This window comes from Oryctolagus cuniculus, chromosome 4 (assembly GCF_051225735.1).
Source record: "Oryctolagus cuniculus isolate XC-2025 breed Fujian yellow rabbit chromosome 4, ASM5122573v1, whole genome shotgun sequence".
NCBI lineage: Eukaryota > Metazoa > Chordata > Mammalia > Lagomorpha > Leporidae > Oryctolagus > Oryctolagus cuniculus.
Window position 1 is genome coordinate 169,933,671 of NC_142870.1, and position 18,686 is coordinate 169,952,356.

The following is an 18,686-nucleotide window of genomic DNA, read 5'->3' on the forward strand; positions in this document are numbered from 1 at the left end:
CCAAGGACTTGGGCCATCCTCCACTGCTTTTCCCAGGTCATAGCAGAGAGCTGGATCAGAAGTGGAGCAGCCAGGACTCGAACCGGCGCCTATATGGATGCCCACACTGCAGGCAGTGGCTTAAATGCTACACCACAGCGGCGGCCCCTAATACATAATACCTGAAAATAAAAATCAACCCTCCCAAAATCATGATTAAAGATTTAATCATCTTTTGGCCAAATCTGGTTTCATGAAAATTAGGAAAACTGCTTCTTTTATTTAATTTTTAAAAATAATTAAAAAAAATTTTTAAATTTATTTATTTTTGGTTTTTCATTTGAAAGGCAGATACAAAGGACAGAGAGAGAGCTCTCCCATCTAGTGATTCACTCCCCAAGTGCCCACAACAGGCAGGGCTGGGCCAGCTAATGCCAGGAGCCCACACTCCAGGTGGATCTCCCACATGGTGGCAGAGACCTGGGTGCTAGAGCCGACATCTGCCGTTTCCCAGGACGTGTATCAGCAGCAAGCTGCACCAGCAGTGGAGGAGCGACGTCTTAACTGCTACACTAAATGCCCGTCCCAACTGTTTAGTAATCAAATTAGAGTAGTTTATTTCTTTTCTTTTTTTTTAAAATTTGATTGAAAGGCAAAGTGGCACAGAGAGAAATCTTCCATCTGCTGATTCATTCCCCACATGTGCACAACAGCCAGGGCTGGGCCAGGTCAAAGCCAAGAGCCAGGAATTCCATCCAGGTCTCCCATGTACTTGGGCCATCATCGGCTGCCTCCCAGGTGCACTGGCAGGAAGCTGGATGGGAAGTGCAGGTGGACTTGATTCTAGGCATTCTAACAGGGATGCTGGCATCCCAAGTGGCACACTAACCGCTGTGACACAATGCCCATCAAAACAGGATCGATTTAAATTGTCAAAGGAGTGAATCTAGAAAACTAATGGCTAGATAATACCTCTCTTTAAATACTGGGATATTAGTATTTACATTTTAAGCATCTGGTAGTGAATTATAAATTTCCTCCCATCTCTGACTACTGTATAGGCTTAAAAGGTACAGAACATGTTCTGGTTTTTCCGGACAGGTTTTCTAGCAACTCTGCAGCACTGTTTGAGGATTATGTAAACGCAGGTGTTATACCACTAAAACCCGGCTGCTAGCCACTACACTGCAGTGAAACTGAGCAATTAGGGCTCCAGGGGAAGGGGGGCAGTGGCAGCAGCAGTGGTGGAGAAGGCAGCAACGACACCCACAGTGACCAAGACAGATGACTGGTCACTGGGTGCCTGGGTGCGAGCCACTGCTCTAAGGGGTCTTTTCACGTGTTTTCTCACTTAGGGTCTTCAAAACAATCCCAAGAGTTACGTACTGTTATCGTTCTTGGTCACAGAGCTGAGGTACGAACCCAAGCTGTCAGACCCCAGAATGTATGGACCTTTTCCTTTGAAGATTCACTTTTACTTGAAAGGGGGGGGGGGTAGGCACTGGTAGGGAGATAGAATCAATTGATCTTCCATCTGCTGATTCACTCTCCAAATGGCTGTAATAGCCAGACCTGGCCTTAGCCAAAGCCAGGAGCCTGGAACTCCATCTGGGTCTCCCACATGGGTGGCAGGGGCTCAAGTACTTGAGACATCTTCTATTGCTTTCCCACCCACATTATCAGGGAGCTGGATCAGAAGTGGAGCAGCCAGGATCAGAACTGGCACTCTGATGTGATCCACTATCACAAGTGGTGGCTTAACCCACGGTTGCACAATACCTGTTGCAAAATGTACAGTCTTAAAGTTTTACACCTCCTCTCCACTTCCGTCAGCTCCTCAAGGTGCCATGCATGATAGAAATGGAGAATTTATTCTGTTTCTTTAAACAAGTATGCATGAGAATGCACAATGTACTTGTGTGTGTGTATCTGCACACCCACACATATTCTACAGTCTGCAGAACAACTCTCTAAGCATGTATAAAAACCACATGTTCCAAGGAAAAGTATCTGTATTGGGTACAGAGAAGTACCAGTTAAAATGCTAAAGAATCATAGAAATTCTAAAGGTTCTCAACAAAAAAAATTACATCTCACCAACTTTCTAAAAACTATAAAAGGTTTAAAAATCATTTGGTATTTTTATAATTAAGAAACAAGGTTATAAATTAAGGTTATAATATAATCTCTATCGAGGTAATCAGGGATGAGTAAGTTTTATTGCAGTGACATGACAGGAGCTAACACACAGGAAATGACCTTTAAACTATAAGATACTATAAAAATCATTCACACTGATAATTAGCAGATCACATATTGTTTTGTAGCATGCCATCAAGTAACACAAGTGATCTAAGTTAAAAGGTCAATATTTCTTCTGAAAAAGATAAGAGTATCTATTTGGTTTACTTGCCCAGAAAAACCTTGAATTCCTTACTCTCAAATTTAAATCTGTGTGACATTTACTTGATTATGACAGCAATTTGTTGAAACTATGCTTAATCTGCACATTTCAAGTCAAAGATATTTACCAAATAATTTCTTTCTTACTCTTAAAATAACAGAAAAGAGAAAGGGCAAAGCCTTAGTCAATGAAGAAAGCAAAAGCCCAGGTACACTGAGGCTAGCAGGTTGTAGGAAATGCATCTATCTCACTCTGCCCAAATACTTACCCAGGGGCTGGAAAGAGCGAACAGGACTTGTGTCCCGGCTGCTCTCCCGACTTGCTTCCCGGCTGCACCCCTGACTCACACTTGGTCGAGGAATACGACTACTCCGGGCTGGTGTGAATTGGTGACAGCATATCAGGGAGAAAACAGAAGACAGTTTGCATTTTTAAAAATTTGATTTTGTTTTTCTTTCTTAAAAACTGATCAATAACTTATGTTTTCCTACGGTTCAGAAGAAATTACTCTTGATAAAAAGCATGATCAAGAATACAGTTAAATTTGTTGAATACGGTTCTCTGGTTTGTATGAGACTAGAGGGTAAAACAATGCTTTACCAAAATAAAAAGGTCTAAATTAAAAAGAAGATTTGAAATATTGCACAGTAGAGGATGTTGACTGAACTACACATTTATCATTTTTGGTATTTTAGGTCAAAGTCTTATTTTTTTAAGAGATTTATTTATTGGGGGCCAGCATTGTGGTATAGTGGGTAAAATTGCCATCTGTGAAACTAGCATCCCATACGGCCACTGGTTCATGTCCCTGCCGTTCCACTTCTGATCCAGCTTCCTGCTAATGGCCTGGGAAAAGCAGTAGAAGATGGACCACAGGCCTAGGCCTCTGCTACCCATGTGGGAGACCCAGAGGACGCTCCAGCCTCCCGGTTTCGGCTTGGCTCAGTCCCAGCAGTTGCAGCCAACTAGGGAGTGAACCATTTAACAGAAGATCTGACTCTCCCTCTCTCACTGCAACTTTTTCAAATAAATTAAACAAACAAAAAATCACAAAAAAGAGATTAATTAATTAACTAATTAATTTGAAAGGCAGAATGACAGAGAAAGAGTAAGATATAAGAGAGGCATCTACCATCCACTGGTTCTCTCCCCAAATGGCTACAACAGCCAGGGCTGGGCCAGGCCAAAGTCAGAAGCCAAGAACTCTGTTGGGGTCTTTCACATGGGTGGCAGGAACCCAAGTTCTTGAGCCATCATCTGCTGCCTCTCACGCATTTTAGCATGGAGCTGGATAGGAAGTGGAGTACCTGGGACTCAAACTGGCACCTCGATATGGGATGTTAAGCACCAGCTTTACCTGCTGTGCCACAATGCTTGCTCTCAAAATCTTATTTTTTTTAAAAAAATGTATATACATCAAATATTAATCTAAAGTACAATGTACATTTTTACATGTTTAGTTCAAGATAAAAAAGGAAAAAATGAGTTAACACTTTCAAATTTCATTGCTTTTCTCCCTCCTCACAAATAAACACAGAAATAACTAAACAAATGACAGAAAACCTAGGAGTGAATATGACTAGAAGTGGAGTAGAGAAATGTCTGGAAACAAAAACAAGTGAACCAGCTTAGATGCAAACTTTAGACTTTAGCGTCAAATTCAGGCACAACTTTAGTGAAACTGTTAGAAAGGATGTTAATTCAAATTATTCAGGCCAGAAAGAAATTTGTGAGACCTACTGAATAAAGACATTCCTGGACAAACAAAGCGACTTTTTTTTTTTTTTTTTTTTTTGACAGAGTTAGACAGTGAGAGAGAGACAGACAGAAAGGTCCTCCCTCCGTTGGTTCACCCCTCAAATGGCTGCTTCGGCTGCAGCTACACAAATCTGAAGCCAGCAGCCAGGTGCTTCTCCCTGGTCTTTCATGCTGGTGCAGGGGCCCAAGCACTTGGGCCATCCTCCACTGCCTTCCTGGGCCACAGCAGAGAGCTGGCCTTGAAGAGGAGCAACCGGGACTAGAACCCTGCACACATACGGGATGCCAGCGCCACAGGTGGAGGATTAACCAAGTGAGTCATGGCACTGGCCCCACAAAACTTGACTGTTACACACAGTTTCCAAGGAATCTGAGGATGTGTGTGAGCAAATTAAGAAAAAAACAGGATCCAGAAAAGATTACTCAATCCAAGAAAGGAGAAACTGGAGATCTCAAGATGCTAACAGAGTAAGATCCCCAGCCAGCCATCAATTCAGTGCACTGTGAAGTTTCCAGCAGATAATGAACTTCATACAGTGGTTAGTAATACTGAGAGACAGCAACATCGGGGACATTAAAAGAGTACATTATTATTTTACCAACTACTAAATATATATGTAAACTTGAAAAAATTATATTAAGATAGTCACTTCCCAAATACAAAGCATACTAAAATGTTCCGTACTTGTAAGCAGCCAGTAGGACTAAATGGAAAGAGAACCCTTTAAAACAGGAACATTCTCCTTGAAGTGCCCCTAACACCCTGGGAAGAAATGAGGTTTTGGCATACCATGTGTCTTGGCAGCAAACAACATTTATTTACCTCATAACACAGCAAATGTTATCTATAGCTTTTCCACTTTTAAAGTCAATGTATGCTTGTAGATGCTCATGAGAACACACGTGTAAACTTTAATAATGAAAAATAAAACTGATGACTTTAAGAGAGTAGAAGATAAAGGGAAATGTATGGAGCTGAGATACTGATTGATAGACAAAACCAGAAAAAAAAAATTGAAATAGAATAATCTGTACAGTCACACAGGTGTGCTATGAGAAACAAATGCTGGCCGGCGCCACGGCTCACTAGGCTAATCCTCCGCCTTGCGGCGCCGGCACACTGGGTTCTAGTCCCGGCCGGGGCGCCGGATTCTGTCCCGGTTGCCCCTCTTCCAGTCCAGCTCTCTGCTGTGGCCCGGGAGTGCAGTGGAGGATGGCCCAAGTGCTTGGGCCCTGCACCCCATGGGAGACCAGGAGAAGTACCTGGCTCCTGCCATCGGATCAGCGCGTGCGCCGGCTGCAGCGCGCTGGCTGCGGCGGCCATTGGGAGGTGAACCAACGGCAAAAGGAAGACCTTTCTCTCTGTCTCTCTCACTGTCCACTCTGCCTGTAAAAAAACAAAAAAAAAAAAACAAAAAAAAAAAAAACAAAAAAAAAAAAACAAAAAAAAAAAAACAAAAAACCAAATGCTGAAAACGAAGTTGCAGTAACTAGAGGATTTCTGCTCTGGGAATGACAGACCAAGGCTAAGCTATCCTAAGGACAAAGTCAGCACCATGACTGCTACAGCAAAAGAGGGAGGGAGGAAGGGGAAACAGAGAATCTGGGTCCAAGACAGCAATGTCAATCAACCAACCTTGATGATCACATAATCTCTAAACTTTCCAGTTAAAAGAGCTAATATATTCTTTTATTGTTTAAACTGGCTTCAGTTATAATTTCTGTTTACTGAAACAGTCATCAGAGAAAATAGACATTTACTATTGTTTGAATAGGGCTGACCTACAATGAAAATGTCCCATACAAGCAGCCAATACATATGTAAAATTCTATAGTAATACTGTGCTTTAAAATACTATATATATTTTTTATTTACATTTATCTGAGACAAAGAATGAGTGACATAGAGACAGACAGACAGACAGACAGACACACACACACACACACACACACAGAGTGCTTACTCTCCCAATGCCTGCAGTGGCTAGAACCGTCCAGGCCAAAACCAGGAGCCAGGAACTCGGTCCAGTCTCCCACATGGGTGGCAGGAACACACTCAATCACTTCAGCCAACATGAATGCCTCATAGGCTCTGCATTAGCAGGAAGCTGGAGGCAGTCACTGACCCCAGGCCATGTGATACAGAACACAGATGTCTTAACTGCTAGGTGGGCATCTGCCCAACCTTAGCTACATTTTTCAAAGTTCCTGTAAATTATATTTTCAAGATAAGACACTTAATCAACTCAAAACCTACATTTCAATTCTCCATGAATTTTTAAGTTGCTTTCCTCTAAATTATAAGTGCTTAAATATTAGCAAGAATTTGAAATACAAAAGAAATAAAAAGATTGCAAGTCTGACACAACACAATCTTACCAACTGAGAGCCTCGATGGACTCGCCTCTCTGCTACAGCCCTGGCTTCGCGGTATCTTGCTTCTTTTCTGCACTGGGGCTGAATTGACCAGGACTCTCTGAACACCAGAGCTCACAGTGGAGAGGGCTGTTGTGGTCAGTACTCTTCCAGGAGACCCCGAACGGCTGCCAGCTGAACACCAAACACACAGAAAAATGTTAAGACATGAATACCGAGAAAACTTGCAGAAAGGATAAAAACCCAAGAAACAGATCTCTGAAGATTGTGATAAAATGGAAAGTTTTAAGTTCAAAGGAAATGGGCTGAGGAAGATTTAGACATAGCTGTAATCTGGAAAAAATATACTACATACACTAGCACTAACGATAAATCACTTGAGAGTATACATTCAGTGTCGGGGGTCACAGTTACCCTGTTTAATAATGACAACACTACCATGATTTTGGGAACACAATTAGTAAAAAAGGTTTCCAAAGAAATAATTATTTCAGCAATACATTTAATATAGTTAAATTGTTCTGAGTGGAAAAGCTTTGTATTTAAAAAGAAAACCTTAATGAATCTATTACTGTCATAATTTTTTGTTAAACATATAATTATGTTAATTAGCTTTATCTTAAAACATGTCTGCTATCTCCAAGTGGGCACAGAAAAGTTATTATCTTGTTACTATGTGTATTTTTAAACTTTACAAAATTAAATTTTCAATACTGATTAAAATTGGGCCAAATGAAAAAGAAACTTGTTTGTGTTATCTGCCTTCAAATAGCAAAGGTATTTTGGGTAGCCATACTGTGGGATATGTAAGTACTGAGGATAGAACAGGACTAAGGGGCAAGTGTCAAAGAATCCAGACCCTTTCCAAACTAGTGATTCTCAGTTTTGGAAGGTAAGGAAATGCGATCAGGGAGCTAGATAATGGAGCTTGAGTTTTTAAAAAAGCTAAGAAACATGGTTTTAAACTAGAAACACATGCATTAACCTTTAAAGAGATGCATCCTCTGTTAATCAAAGCACTTATGTACACAGCATGGGGGAATGGGACTAGATAACTCCAGGTAGAATCTAACTCTGAATGGGCACTCTGTAGAAAAATTAAACTTGCCCTTAAATAAACTGTCATGAAAGAAAACCTCTTCCTTCAATGGATACTTCTTCCATCTACCGGAGGGGGTTAACTGCTCACACTGAACAAAATGACCCAACTATGCTTCATTCCCACAAGGGAAAGATTAAGGACTCAAATGCCAAGGGGGACAAGCACGGGAGTCAAAAAAGGAGGAACACTGGGGATGGGACAAGAGACTGTGATTACGGGGAGTAACTTTGCAGTTCCAGACATTCTACCTTGAGGTAATTCTGGCGGGGTCTTGGGATTTTTCAAAAATGAAGCTTGAAACTACCTGATTGCCTTGGGTAGGCCAAAACAACACATTAACAGACGGGATATAGCCCAAAGGTGGCTGATCTGTGAACTCTGGCACAGTTCTCTTGGCATAGTCTTGTTGAGTGTAATTTATACTCCTGTTTAATTCTAAAGTTTTATCAACACACAAAATGAAACTATCTTCATTGTTGATAGCAACATTCTAAAACAAAGCAAATTTCCAATGAAATTCACAATTACTACTGAGTAGAAGGAATTCTAAATTATGGAGAAATTTAAAGTCTTTAAAATTCATTATTCATTTGAATCTGTCCTCATGTTTCAGTTGAAGAATCTTTTTAGTAAAATTTTTATTTTTCTTTATTAGAGAGAGAGAGGCAGAGAGAGAGAGAAAGAGAAAGAAGGGAGGCAGGGAGGGAGGCAAGGAGGGAGGTGGGGAGGAAGGAAGGAAGGGAGGAAGGGAGTAAGGGAGGGAGGGAGGGAGGAAGGCAGGCAGGGAGGAAGGAATGGAGGGAGGGAGGGAGGGAGGAAGGGAATGAGGCAGGGAGGCAGGGAGGCAGGGAGGCAGGGAGGGAGGCAGGGAGGGAGGGAGATGCATCTGTTGGTTCACTCCCCCTGAATGCCTGCAAAGGCTGAGGGTGACCAGACCAAAGCTGGGAACCAGGAACTCAATCTGGGTCTTTCACATGAAGAGCAGTGACTCATCACTTAAGCCATCACCTGCTGCCTCCCAGGGTGTGCACTGGCAGGAAGCTGGAATCCGGAACAAGGATGGGACTCAAATTCAGGCACTCTGGGTGTCCCAACCAATGTCTTAACTGTCAAGCCAAATGCCAGACTCCAGGTGAAGATTCTTTAATTCTAGTTTCTCTCCATCAAAATATTAAGAATGCCTACAAGGCACCCGTTTTCTCCATGCAAGTCTACACTAAACATACACACCAAAACATCCAAACACCCAACATGCCACAAACTCACAATGCAAGATAGGCTAATGGAATATATTACGGGACAATTTGCAACAATGTAAAAAGTATAAATAATGAATTGAGCACATACAGTATGGTGTTCTGTTAAAACAACATCAATGTGGGGAATGGCAATGTTGGTGGGAGAGACTAGAAAATTCCTCACGATGTGGGTCTATTCAGCAGATGGGAAACGTGCAGTCTAGAAGCCGAGTAACTGTTCTTCCCCCTCCAGATTTATTGAATTCATTAAAATCATACAAGCCCACTCTTCATAGTCACTTATGTCCTCCCCTGGGAATAAAGTTGGTAGTGTCTGTTTTGCTTTAATCATTACCCTTTCTTCTCTAATACCCCAACAAGAGTGTGATAATTCCAGTGCCTGTGACTCATTTTAGAATTATTTATGTTTACAAGACAATACCAAGGCTCTTTCCCCAACAAAGAGCCACCAAGACTAACCATGTGCTTTAGGAAAACCACAGAGTTGATGAGACAAGGACACGACATACCCAGGGAATGGCACGCTACCAGAAAACAATCTTATCTGCAAGACTTGAAATCAGACAGCTATTCTTTCCTGCACTGTCTGAAGTTTTCAAATCACCATTTTATACTTTTAATGACACTTCAAGATATTACTAATGCTCTTTTTCTTCTCCATGTTTTTATCCATAGGGTCAGTTTGGTTAATTTAAAAAATTCTGAGTTTTGCTAAAACCAGCAGGCCAAAGAAAATTCACAATTGGTAATTTTTGCCCCATTATGACTATACAATGTGGAATATTGTAAGGACTTCTGCTGAATAGAACCCATTCCTTGTAATGAAAATAGGTGATCAACAATAGATGCACACATAAAGGTCTATAGAATCTTACCACCAATGGTATTAGCAGACTGTGATCCTGAACAAGTGTAAAGGCAGAATTAGGGTAAGGGTTATAATCCATGAAGAGGGAAGGAGCAGTTTTAAAATGGATGGCAGATGGAAATAAGAAAGCTTTAGTCAGTTCTCAGGGGAAAAAAAATCCTAAAGCAAAAAAAGCAAACTTTAAAAAGTCCCAAAAGCACAACGTCTGTAACAAAAGCAGTACATTTAGTAGTTTTTACAGCTGATAAACAGAAATCAGACACTCATGTACAAAGCAGATGAAATGAAGCTGCGAAAGTAAATTCTTCAGCTTTTCTATTACTGACAATCCAAAATCAGAATAATTAAATGTTTAAGCTTTCTTAATTTAAACATTTAATTTAAAACTACACATAAGAAATAACAACAATATCATAGCTGAAGAAAAATTACATGAAATAGCCACAAATTTCATCTTTAAGACACAGAAAGAAAAAAATGATAGGAGTTTCTGACAGGCTGTACGATCATCAGTACACAACCAGTCACTACCAACAAAAAAGGACACGATTCTGTAATGAATATAAATCTGGAAGTCTCTCCCTTGGGTCTGCTTCTATTTACTTTTGTTAGCATCAGAACGCACCTGCTTTGATTCAAGAGATCTTTTGTTTTTCTAAAAGCAACACAAAAATGGAAAGACCATGCAAACCCTAGTGAATTACAAAGTGAAGATGGAGATCACAGAAATATTTTTGTGGAAATGTTTTCAAGAAACTTGCATACAAATTACATAATACCTTTTTTTACAAAACAATTTGGGATGGAACATATAGTCATTCAAATAAAGAAGCAAGCAAGCAAACAAAACCCCTCTAATATGGTTCAATTTTAAGTGATTTTATAGTTGGAAAGCCTTCTGACCTTAAAGTCCTACAGAGCTTAAGAGCCAATCACTGTGTTCCCACACTTTAGAAGTGGCTTTGGATTATGTGGGTTGAGTTTCAAAGTGAAAACCAAATAAAATATTATTCTATTTCCTAGGGATCTGTAGTTATAATGTACCTGAACAGGAGGTCTCAAACAACATCTTTAACATAAACAGAAGAGTCCTTTGAATGTTTACTCTGAGGTCACCTTAGTATTATTTTAAAAGAAAACTAGTGTCTCACAGTAAGACCAGAGATTGTTTCAAGTTGTTCAGTCTTTAGTTTTCTTTCTGCTTCCATTTTCTACCTGCATCATTGTTTCTGTTTCCTGGGCAAGAAGGACAGCAAGGTAAAGCAGTGTGAGATTCAGCTGACACCTGAACACAATGCTGAAGTCAGTTTCACTGGCTAACAGACACTGTGCTTACTATGGTCAGACACTGCTTGAAGTGTATCAAATATACTACATCGTTTAATCCTCATAATAACTCTGAGGTAGAAGCTATTATCACCCTCTTTACTGTACAGGTATGATACAGAAATACAGCAATTTCAAGAAACCTAGAAGTACCAGAATTCAGATCTGGGCAGTACGACTAAGCCATGATCTGAACCAGTACTTCTCAAACTCTATCATGACACAAATCACTTGGTGATCTTGTTACAGATTAGAATCGATAGTTCTGTGATGGCATGTCAGATTCTGCATTTCCAACTAGCTTCCAGGTGACGCTACTGCTGGTTTAGGCAGCACATACAGAGGAGCAAGTTCCCAACTATTCTACTATACTGCTAAAGATGAAGTCACTTTAGAAATAAACACGGTCAGGGATGAATGTGATGCATATCTGTGTCATTGAGGGAAAATCTCTTTTCTAGAATATGCTTGCGATTACTCCAATTGTAAATAATCCTCAATTTGCAAACTAATTTTACTGAGTATCTCTGCTTATTTTTCGTACTCATGTTAAGTGTTCCATAGTTACTCTGCCTGGATTTTTGACTTTTCAAAGAGGAGAATCTGCTAGGTAGGATTTGGGTAATCACTACCCTGTCTCCTCCAAGCGCATGTCAAGATCCAGAAATCAAGTTAAAAACAAATAGGATACCCATAGCCTAATAAATCACCTGAACAACAGTGGAAGACATATTTCTTTCAAAAATAGCCAAATACACAGACTCTCACAATTACTTCCCTAGAAAAGTTTCCTAATTTAAAAAAAAATTAATAGCTCTTGGTAAAGAAGCATTGGAAATTAATTATCTTAGATTATTAATGTCATAAATATAGTGTTAATATTCTGAAACATGTTAAAAAGATCATTCATTTTACCTAGGACTCAAAACTGCTTTTTACTAACTACTCTTTTGAGGAACACAACTTCCAATAAAACAACAAAACATTAACTACTAAATCTAACAAAGACTACAACGAAACTATTCATTTTATGTGTCCTCACTATAAATCATTATATACCTGCCAAAAATGCTAACCAAAAATAAGATATTCCAATGAATTTGGGGGGAGAGTAAGAGGATATCACATATCTGTCCCTGAACAGCATCAGGAAGACACAACTACATTTTGCTGTTAATACAATGGAAATGATTTTGCCTCTAAAAGGCACAATTTTCCACATTTGCAAGTTTCTGAGTGGAGTGTGAAAACCCAAATGCTAAGGAGTTGGCTATTTAAAATATCTCCATGCAGTTTGTACAGCAGATGAAGTTTTCCTTTCTACGTGGCAGATACCAATGATGCAGCCCTAATAACACACCAAGGACAAGACAACATCCACTCATAAAATTTCAAAACATGCACAACAACTGACCCCAAACGTGGAAAAAAATACCTTCATTTTTGTCAGGTGATGATGAACCTAAAGTGCAGAACAAGAACTCAGTATGTGGCTTTTCTTTTTAGAATTAGCTTTGTCTACCCACTGGTTGATCTCCCAACACAGTAATATGTAAGAAAGACACTTGGGCTAAGATAGTGGCAAACACAGGAGGACTGACAAGCAGTACGTACGCTGTGACTGGGACACCATCTTCGTTCGGCTTCGTCCTCTGGAATCCGTCTTGGCATTTCCTATGCCAGTAAGAGGTGCTGACAGCTTTGCTCTCACCCGGCCTAAGAAAGAAAATACTTAGATAAATAAAGACATTTTTCTATAATATTTAAGTTTGTAAGATATTTTTAAATTCTGTAATAACAGTCAGGTACAGGTTATATTTTTCTTAAAACTTAAAAAATACATATTGGTTTTTATGTGTGATCCTGTAAGCTACTTTTCTTTCAAGTATAAAAATAAAGTAAAAAATGATAAAAAGAATATAAAAAATAACGTCAAACTGAAACATTTCATTCTTAGTTTGCTATTACTAGTTTAGTACTTATAATAAAGGTAATGACACAGGTACATCACTTATTTTTAAATCTAACCTGTGGTTTTGACTATAACACTAATCTTAGAAACAACAACTCAAATAATCCTTTTGACTGAAAATGTACTTCTAAAGGGACTTCAGGAAAGCTACTATTAAGCACAACACTTAATCTTTTTGTATCAGATCACTACAGATACACAGGCGTGTTTACTGCTGTCTTCTTCCAGCCAATTTCATTTGTGAAATGACCTGAGGAAATACCTATCAGGTGGACATTTCCCTCAATGTGTTTCCTGCCTTCTCTCCCAGCTACATTCCTTTCTTCTCTACCACTGCCCAGTCCCCTCCACAAACTCAGACAATATCCTCACTCTATTCCTAGAGTTCTTGAACCAAAGGAGATGTAGATCAAAGTGCTTGTGTAAGCGGCCATCATTAGTGACAAGCTATGATGGAATATACCACTAGCAGGTATTTCAGTATTCAGAACCAATACCAAACATACTCATACAGAAAGGCTCAGAATTCTTTTTAGTTAAAAGGTACAATTTGAAGGGCATACAAATTGTAGGGCTAGTTTTGAAATGGTCAAATTAAACAGGACAAAAAATAATGAAGAAACTTAAAAATTAAGAATTGAGGAAAGAAAAGAATTGTTGAGAACTACAATGTAAACAGAAGCAAAAACAGAAATATACTTGATGGACTCCTAATATCCTAGCAAGAACCCTACAGAGCCGTTAGTTCAGAACTCTGACCCTCTTACAGAGTCTATTTTAAGTAAGACACACCATGTTTTCTTGACTTAGAAGGAAACCCAAAAGATCAAATTATTATTTTGGAAATGAAGAATTTATCCACAGTCTAACAAATATTTTAAATTACAATGCCACTTACCAGAAATCATATTTTTATAGAGTTCTCTGACATAAAACTTAAAATATTAACCTAGTTAAAATATGTCAGAGTAAATATGAGTCCAAAAAAACCATGGTTAAATCTACTTGGTTTTATACCATAAGAAAATGTCATTCATGTAAAATTCAGACCAGGAAAAATGTGCTTCAAATCAGAGGATTTAAAAAGACAACTTGTTTAAAAAAGAGCTGATAGGTATGATAAATGTAAAAACTGAATTCTTTTCCTTTCTACAAATTCAAGAGCAATAAGTAATTATTTCTGACGTGAACTGGTTCAGTAAAAACATATGTAAGTAGTCTCCTGTAATCTCACATTCAGTTTGAATGGTCTAGTCACTGAATCCTAACTAAAGATACATAGAAAAGCAGACAAACATTTGAAGTCCACCAGTGTTTAAAGTCCAGTGATAAAGTGATGATGTATGTTGCCACAAAGCATAAATGAACTGGCATTAATTAGAAAATAAAAACACAAAAAATAAAAGCAAAGCATTACCAGAAAAAATGAAATTATTAACTTTGTACTAAATATTACTAAGAAAGCAATTGTTTTTCCAACATGAGATGATTCAAGATACAAAGCAAAACTTATGGTTTAACAATTAAAAGAATTCATACACATAATGGATACAACCAAATATGAAATGCAGAAGCACCCAGCTGGTAAACTATAAAAGTTTGCAAAAAAATTAGTTGGTTTTAGTTTTAATATTTAATTTCTACCAATGAAAACAGTAACATAAATGTAATTGTATTACTAACAAAATGTACATTCTTACCATCTTCAGATGCTGTTCCTAAATAAGAGAAATAAAACAGTATTTCAACAAATTCTGCCAGGGCTGAAGTTAAAAACTATCTCACAACTCCCACTCCAGACTAAAAGGAACAGGTGAAAATAAAAAATAATTCATAGTCTGACAGCCTTGAATTAACTTCAAAAAGGTTTATTCTGAGAAGATGAAAATCGAGGTAACCTGATGATTCATAGCACACACAACCCAGTTAAAACGAGACAACTGAAAATGACAATATCCTATAGTGAACACTTTTACTGCTATATTTTAATCTTAAAATTTGAAATGATGAAAAATGTAACAGAAATTAGTCACTCAAGAAAAATTCAACTCTGTATTTACCGTGCTTTGCAAACTAAAAATGTATAGCCCTTTGCAGAGTAGAAATACTTTCGTGCATTTTTAAAAGGTAGTCCACGGGTGGGTAGGCACTGGCACAGCGGTTAGACCCCATGTGGGACGTCCTACACTCCACACTGGAGTGCCTGCACCCAAGTCCCCATTCCATCCTATTTCAGCTTCCTGCTAACGTGTTACCTCATCCTGCGGGTGATCGCTGAAGTTGTTGGGTTGCTGTCACCCACATGGGAGATGTGAATTGAGTTCCTGGCTCCTGGCTTTGGCCTGACTCAATCCTAGCTCTTGAAGGCATTTGGGGAATGAACCAGAGAACTGAGTATCTCTATCTCCTTTTCTGTCACTCAAACAAAACAAAACAAAACAAAGACCCTGTACTAATATCACACCTTGCTACTAATAAAGGGCAACAGTATCCATGTCTCTGTATTTTCTTTAATGCAGGATTAAGAATCAGTGAGGGGCCAGCGCTGTGGCGTGGTGGGTAAATCACAACCTGCAGGGCCAGCATTCCATGTGGGCTCTGGTTCAAGTTCCAGCTGCTTCACTTCCAATCTACCTCCCTGCTGATAGCCTGGGAAAGCAGTGGAAGATGGCCAAAGTGCTTGGGCCCCTGCACCCACATGGGAGACCTGGAAGAAGCACCAGGCTCCTGGCTTCGGATGGGCGCACCTCTGGCCATTGCGGCCAACTGGGGAGTGAACCAGCGGATGGAAGACCTCTCTCTCTCTCTCTCTCTGCCTCTCCTCTCTCCGTGTAACTTTTTCAAATAAATAAATAAATCTTTAAAAAGAAAAAGGAATCAGTGAGCATAACAGATCATGTAGCACAGCTGATTCCTCATAGAGCCGGATGTTTTTGACCCAAGCAAGAAAATATTTATCTTTTTTTTTTTTTTAACCAGTTTCAGGATATCAGTATTAGAAGGGATAGCAAAGGGTCTGAGTTACAAAAACCATCTTAATACTGCCATTTCATTCAATACTTTTTCATTTATGAAATACACTAATGCACAGACTAACATAATTCACACTCCTATATCCAAAAAAAGATTAAATGTTTCATTTCATTAAAATAGAAGATATTTAAGATCAATTTTTGGAGTATAGGTAATAGCTAACAAAAATATACAGAATCAGCAGTTTCCCAGATCTCAGAATGTGATTTACAGATTTAGTACCTTATCACAAGGTCTCTGAAAAGGCTGAGGTTGTGTTGCAGCAAGTTAAGAGCCACCTGAATCCCACGAGTGCTGGTCTGAGTTCCAGGCTCCTGGCTTCCACCTGGCCTGGCCCGGCTGTCATGGCCATTTACTGAGTAAACCAGCAGATGCAAGATTCTTTTTCTCTTTCTCCCTCTCCCCTCATCCTCTCCACTTCCCACCCTGTAAATCTGCCATTCAAATAAATAAAAAGAAAAAAAAAAAGCTCAAGCTCCTATATAACATTATGGCACCAGATGAAAGGGAAAGTGCAGATACTATGCTTGCTGCTTACTGTTTCAGACAAAAAATATCACAGAGATGTTACTGATAACAGATAAAATTTTATTTTGAAATACTGAATATTGAAATTAAAAATGTAAAGCTTAAAGTTCAATTTTGATGTCAGTTAAAAAATTCACCCTTAAAAAGACAGTTTCTGTAACATGCATTTGATTTTTATAAACAATCATATGAATCTGTGAAATGTCATTATTCAAATTCTGGATCAGAGTTAGGAAACTAAAGGGTTGAATCAAATGATATATGAGATTCCTTTCCATTCTTCTGAATCCAATTTTAGGGGAAGATCTAAGTAACAAACTGAGCACATATTCAGAGGCATACTTCTAAGAGATCAGGTAGAGATGTTTAAGATAACTGGTTTAACTCACAACAAAAACAGTAAGCTACTATTCGAGTAGATCAGGAAATCTAAGAATATAATAAGCCTAACCAATATCTAATCAGGAAATTATGTAGTCATTTTCATATTAAGATTATTGCTAAACAAACAATATGCTTTGAGAAATTAAGAGAAGAATGAACAAGGATATGCTACAGAATTCAAGAGCCATAAAAATTTTAAAGAATTAGAAAGGGAAGTTCTTACCATCCATCTTGTCGGAAGTATCCTCTTTGATGAAAGAGCAAGCAAAGAACAGAGGAAAACTTAGTATATTAGAAAACATGATGTTATAATCCCTGGAAAACATTGTTTTAAAGAAGACAGAACCTAAAGCAGACATAAATATCATGCTTGTTTTCATCTGAAACATGAGATTAAACAAGATGAGGTTCTTCTATGAGATAGACTGATACCTAAAAGGTTAAGTAGAGACTTTTTTTTTTAATCAGTAATAAGTCTGACTTTTCAATAGTGTGGAGCGAGAAACGTTAATAAGATCCATGTCCCACACTTGGACCTCTGCCATCACCAGGTGACTCCCATGCTTTCCTGCTGAGTTCCTTCCAGATATTCCTCAGTCCTGCCTGTTGTCCTCCCTAGCCTACAGTGCACCCACAAATTCCACATCATAGCCTTCTAATTATCCATTTTGCTTTTCCATCCCCATCCTTTAACACTTCATCCTTTATACAACTCCACATCTGGATAAATAACTCTACTACTCAAGGTGTTCCGATAGACAAAAGTACGCAACTATGAAGTCACACATACTGGCTTTACTAGAAACTGGGATAACTATTCGACTTGATCTTTAGTACCAGTGCTGGACAGTCTTCACAGCAGGATGGGGCCAGCCCCGTAGTGCAGCAAGTTAAGCTGCTGCTTCTGATCCGGCTCCCTCCTAACATGCGTGGGAAAGCAACAGATGATGCCCGAGTACTTGGGCCCCTTCCACTCATGGGGTGGGCCAGGATGAAGTTCCAGGCTCCTGGCTTTGGCCTTGACAAGCCCCATTAGGGGAGTGAAGCAACAGATGGAAGATCTCTCTATCCACCCCCCACCAGTGTGTGTGTGTGTGTCTTCCTGTCAGTCTACCTTTCAAATAAATGTCTTTTAAAAAAAAAAAAAAAGGGATTGATGTTGTTCTTTAAAAGCTTGCCTCTGGGGGTGGCATCCAGTAATTTAGTTTTGGATGTTTCCTTTGTAAATGGTAAGGTTATTTTAAGTCTGTGTGTGTGGAGGGGCAATGACACTGAATTCTGCTACATCATTTTGCCTAAACTGTTCTTGCAGTGTGGTTTATGGTGAACACTTACTTTTTTTTCTCCTGGAATTTTGGTAATTGTATTGCATGTACAAGCAGAGGGCTGCATTCCCTAGCCCTGCTGTGTTGTAAGTGAGCTTCCCTAGGCAGAGAGCCTGTGCACATGTTGCTGTACTTGGTTGCTAGAGGAAGCAAAGTCTCCCCAACACCACCTTCGGGAGGGAGATCTTGGGTCTGCACTTAGGACTTTGTCAGGCCACACAGTAAACCATTTCCCTCTCCTGATTCTGCCGTGCATCCTTCTGCTCTAATAAACTTTGGCCATCAGTACAGCTACTTCTGAGTCCTGCAAGCAAGTCCCCCAGTGTGTGCACAGTTGTGGGAAGCCTAAAACCGTGTCCTACCTCTTGTACC

The 18,686-nt window shown here is 39.2% G+C and overlaps 1 protein-coding gene across 50 annotated transcripts in view; it reads right to left on the reverse strand.

The window, feature by feature from the left end:
* Positions 1-18,686, reverse strand: part of CLASP2 (cytoplasmic linker associated protein 2) — a 207,835-nt gene that overhangs the window by 64,854 nt on the left and 124,295 nt on the right. For 16 of the 50 annotated variants that reach the window (XM_051818586.3, XM_051818575.3, XM_051818582.3 and 13 more), the window contains 5 exons: positions 17,213-17,236; positions 14,745-14,762; positions 12,687-12,788; positions 6,521-6,691; positions 2,652-2,759 (listed from right to left, as the gene is read on the reverse strand). In XM_051818586.3, the coding sequence (XP_051674546.1) occupies positions 2,652-2,759; positions 6,521-6,691; positions 12,687-12,788; positions 14,745-14,762; positions 17,213-17,236 (423 nt within the window). Of the gene's footprint in view, positions 1-2,651; positions 2,760-6,520; positions 6,692-9,753; positions 9,781-12,507; positions 12,535-12,686; positions 12,789-14,744; positions 14,763-17,212; positions 17,237-18,686 lie in introns of all 50 variants that reach the window. The other 34 variants (XM_089331274.1, XM_089331264.1, XM_089331269.1 and 31 more) reach the window with 6 other exon arrangements.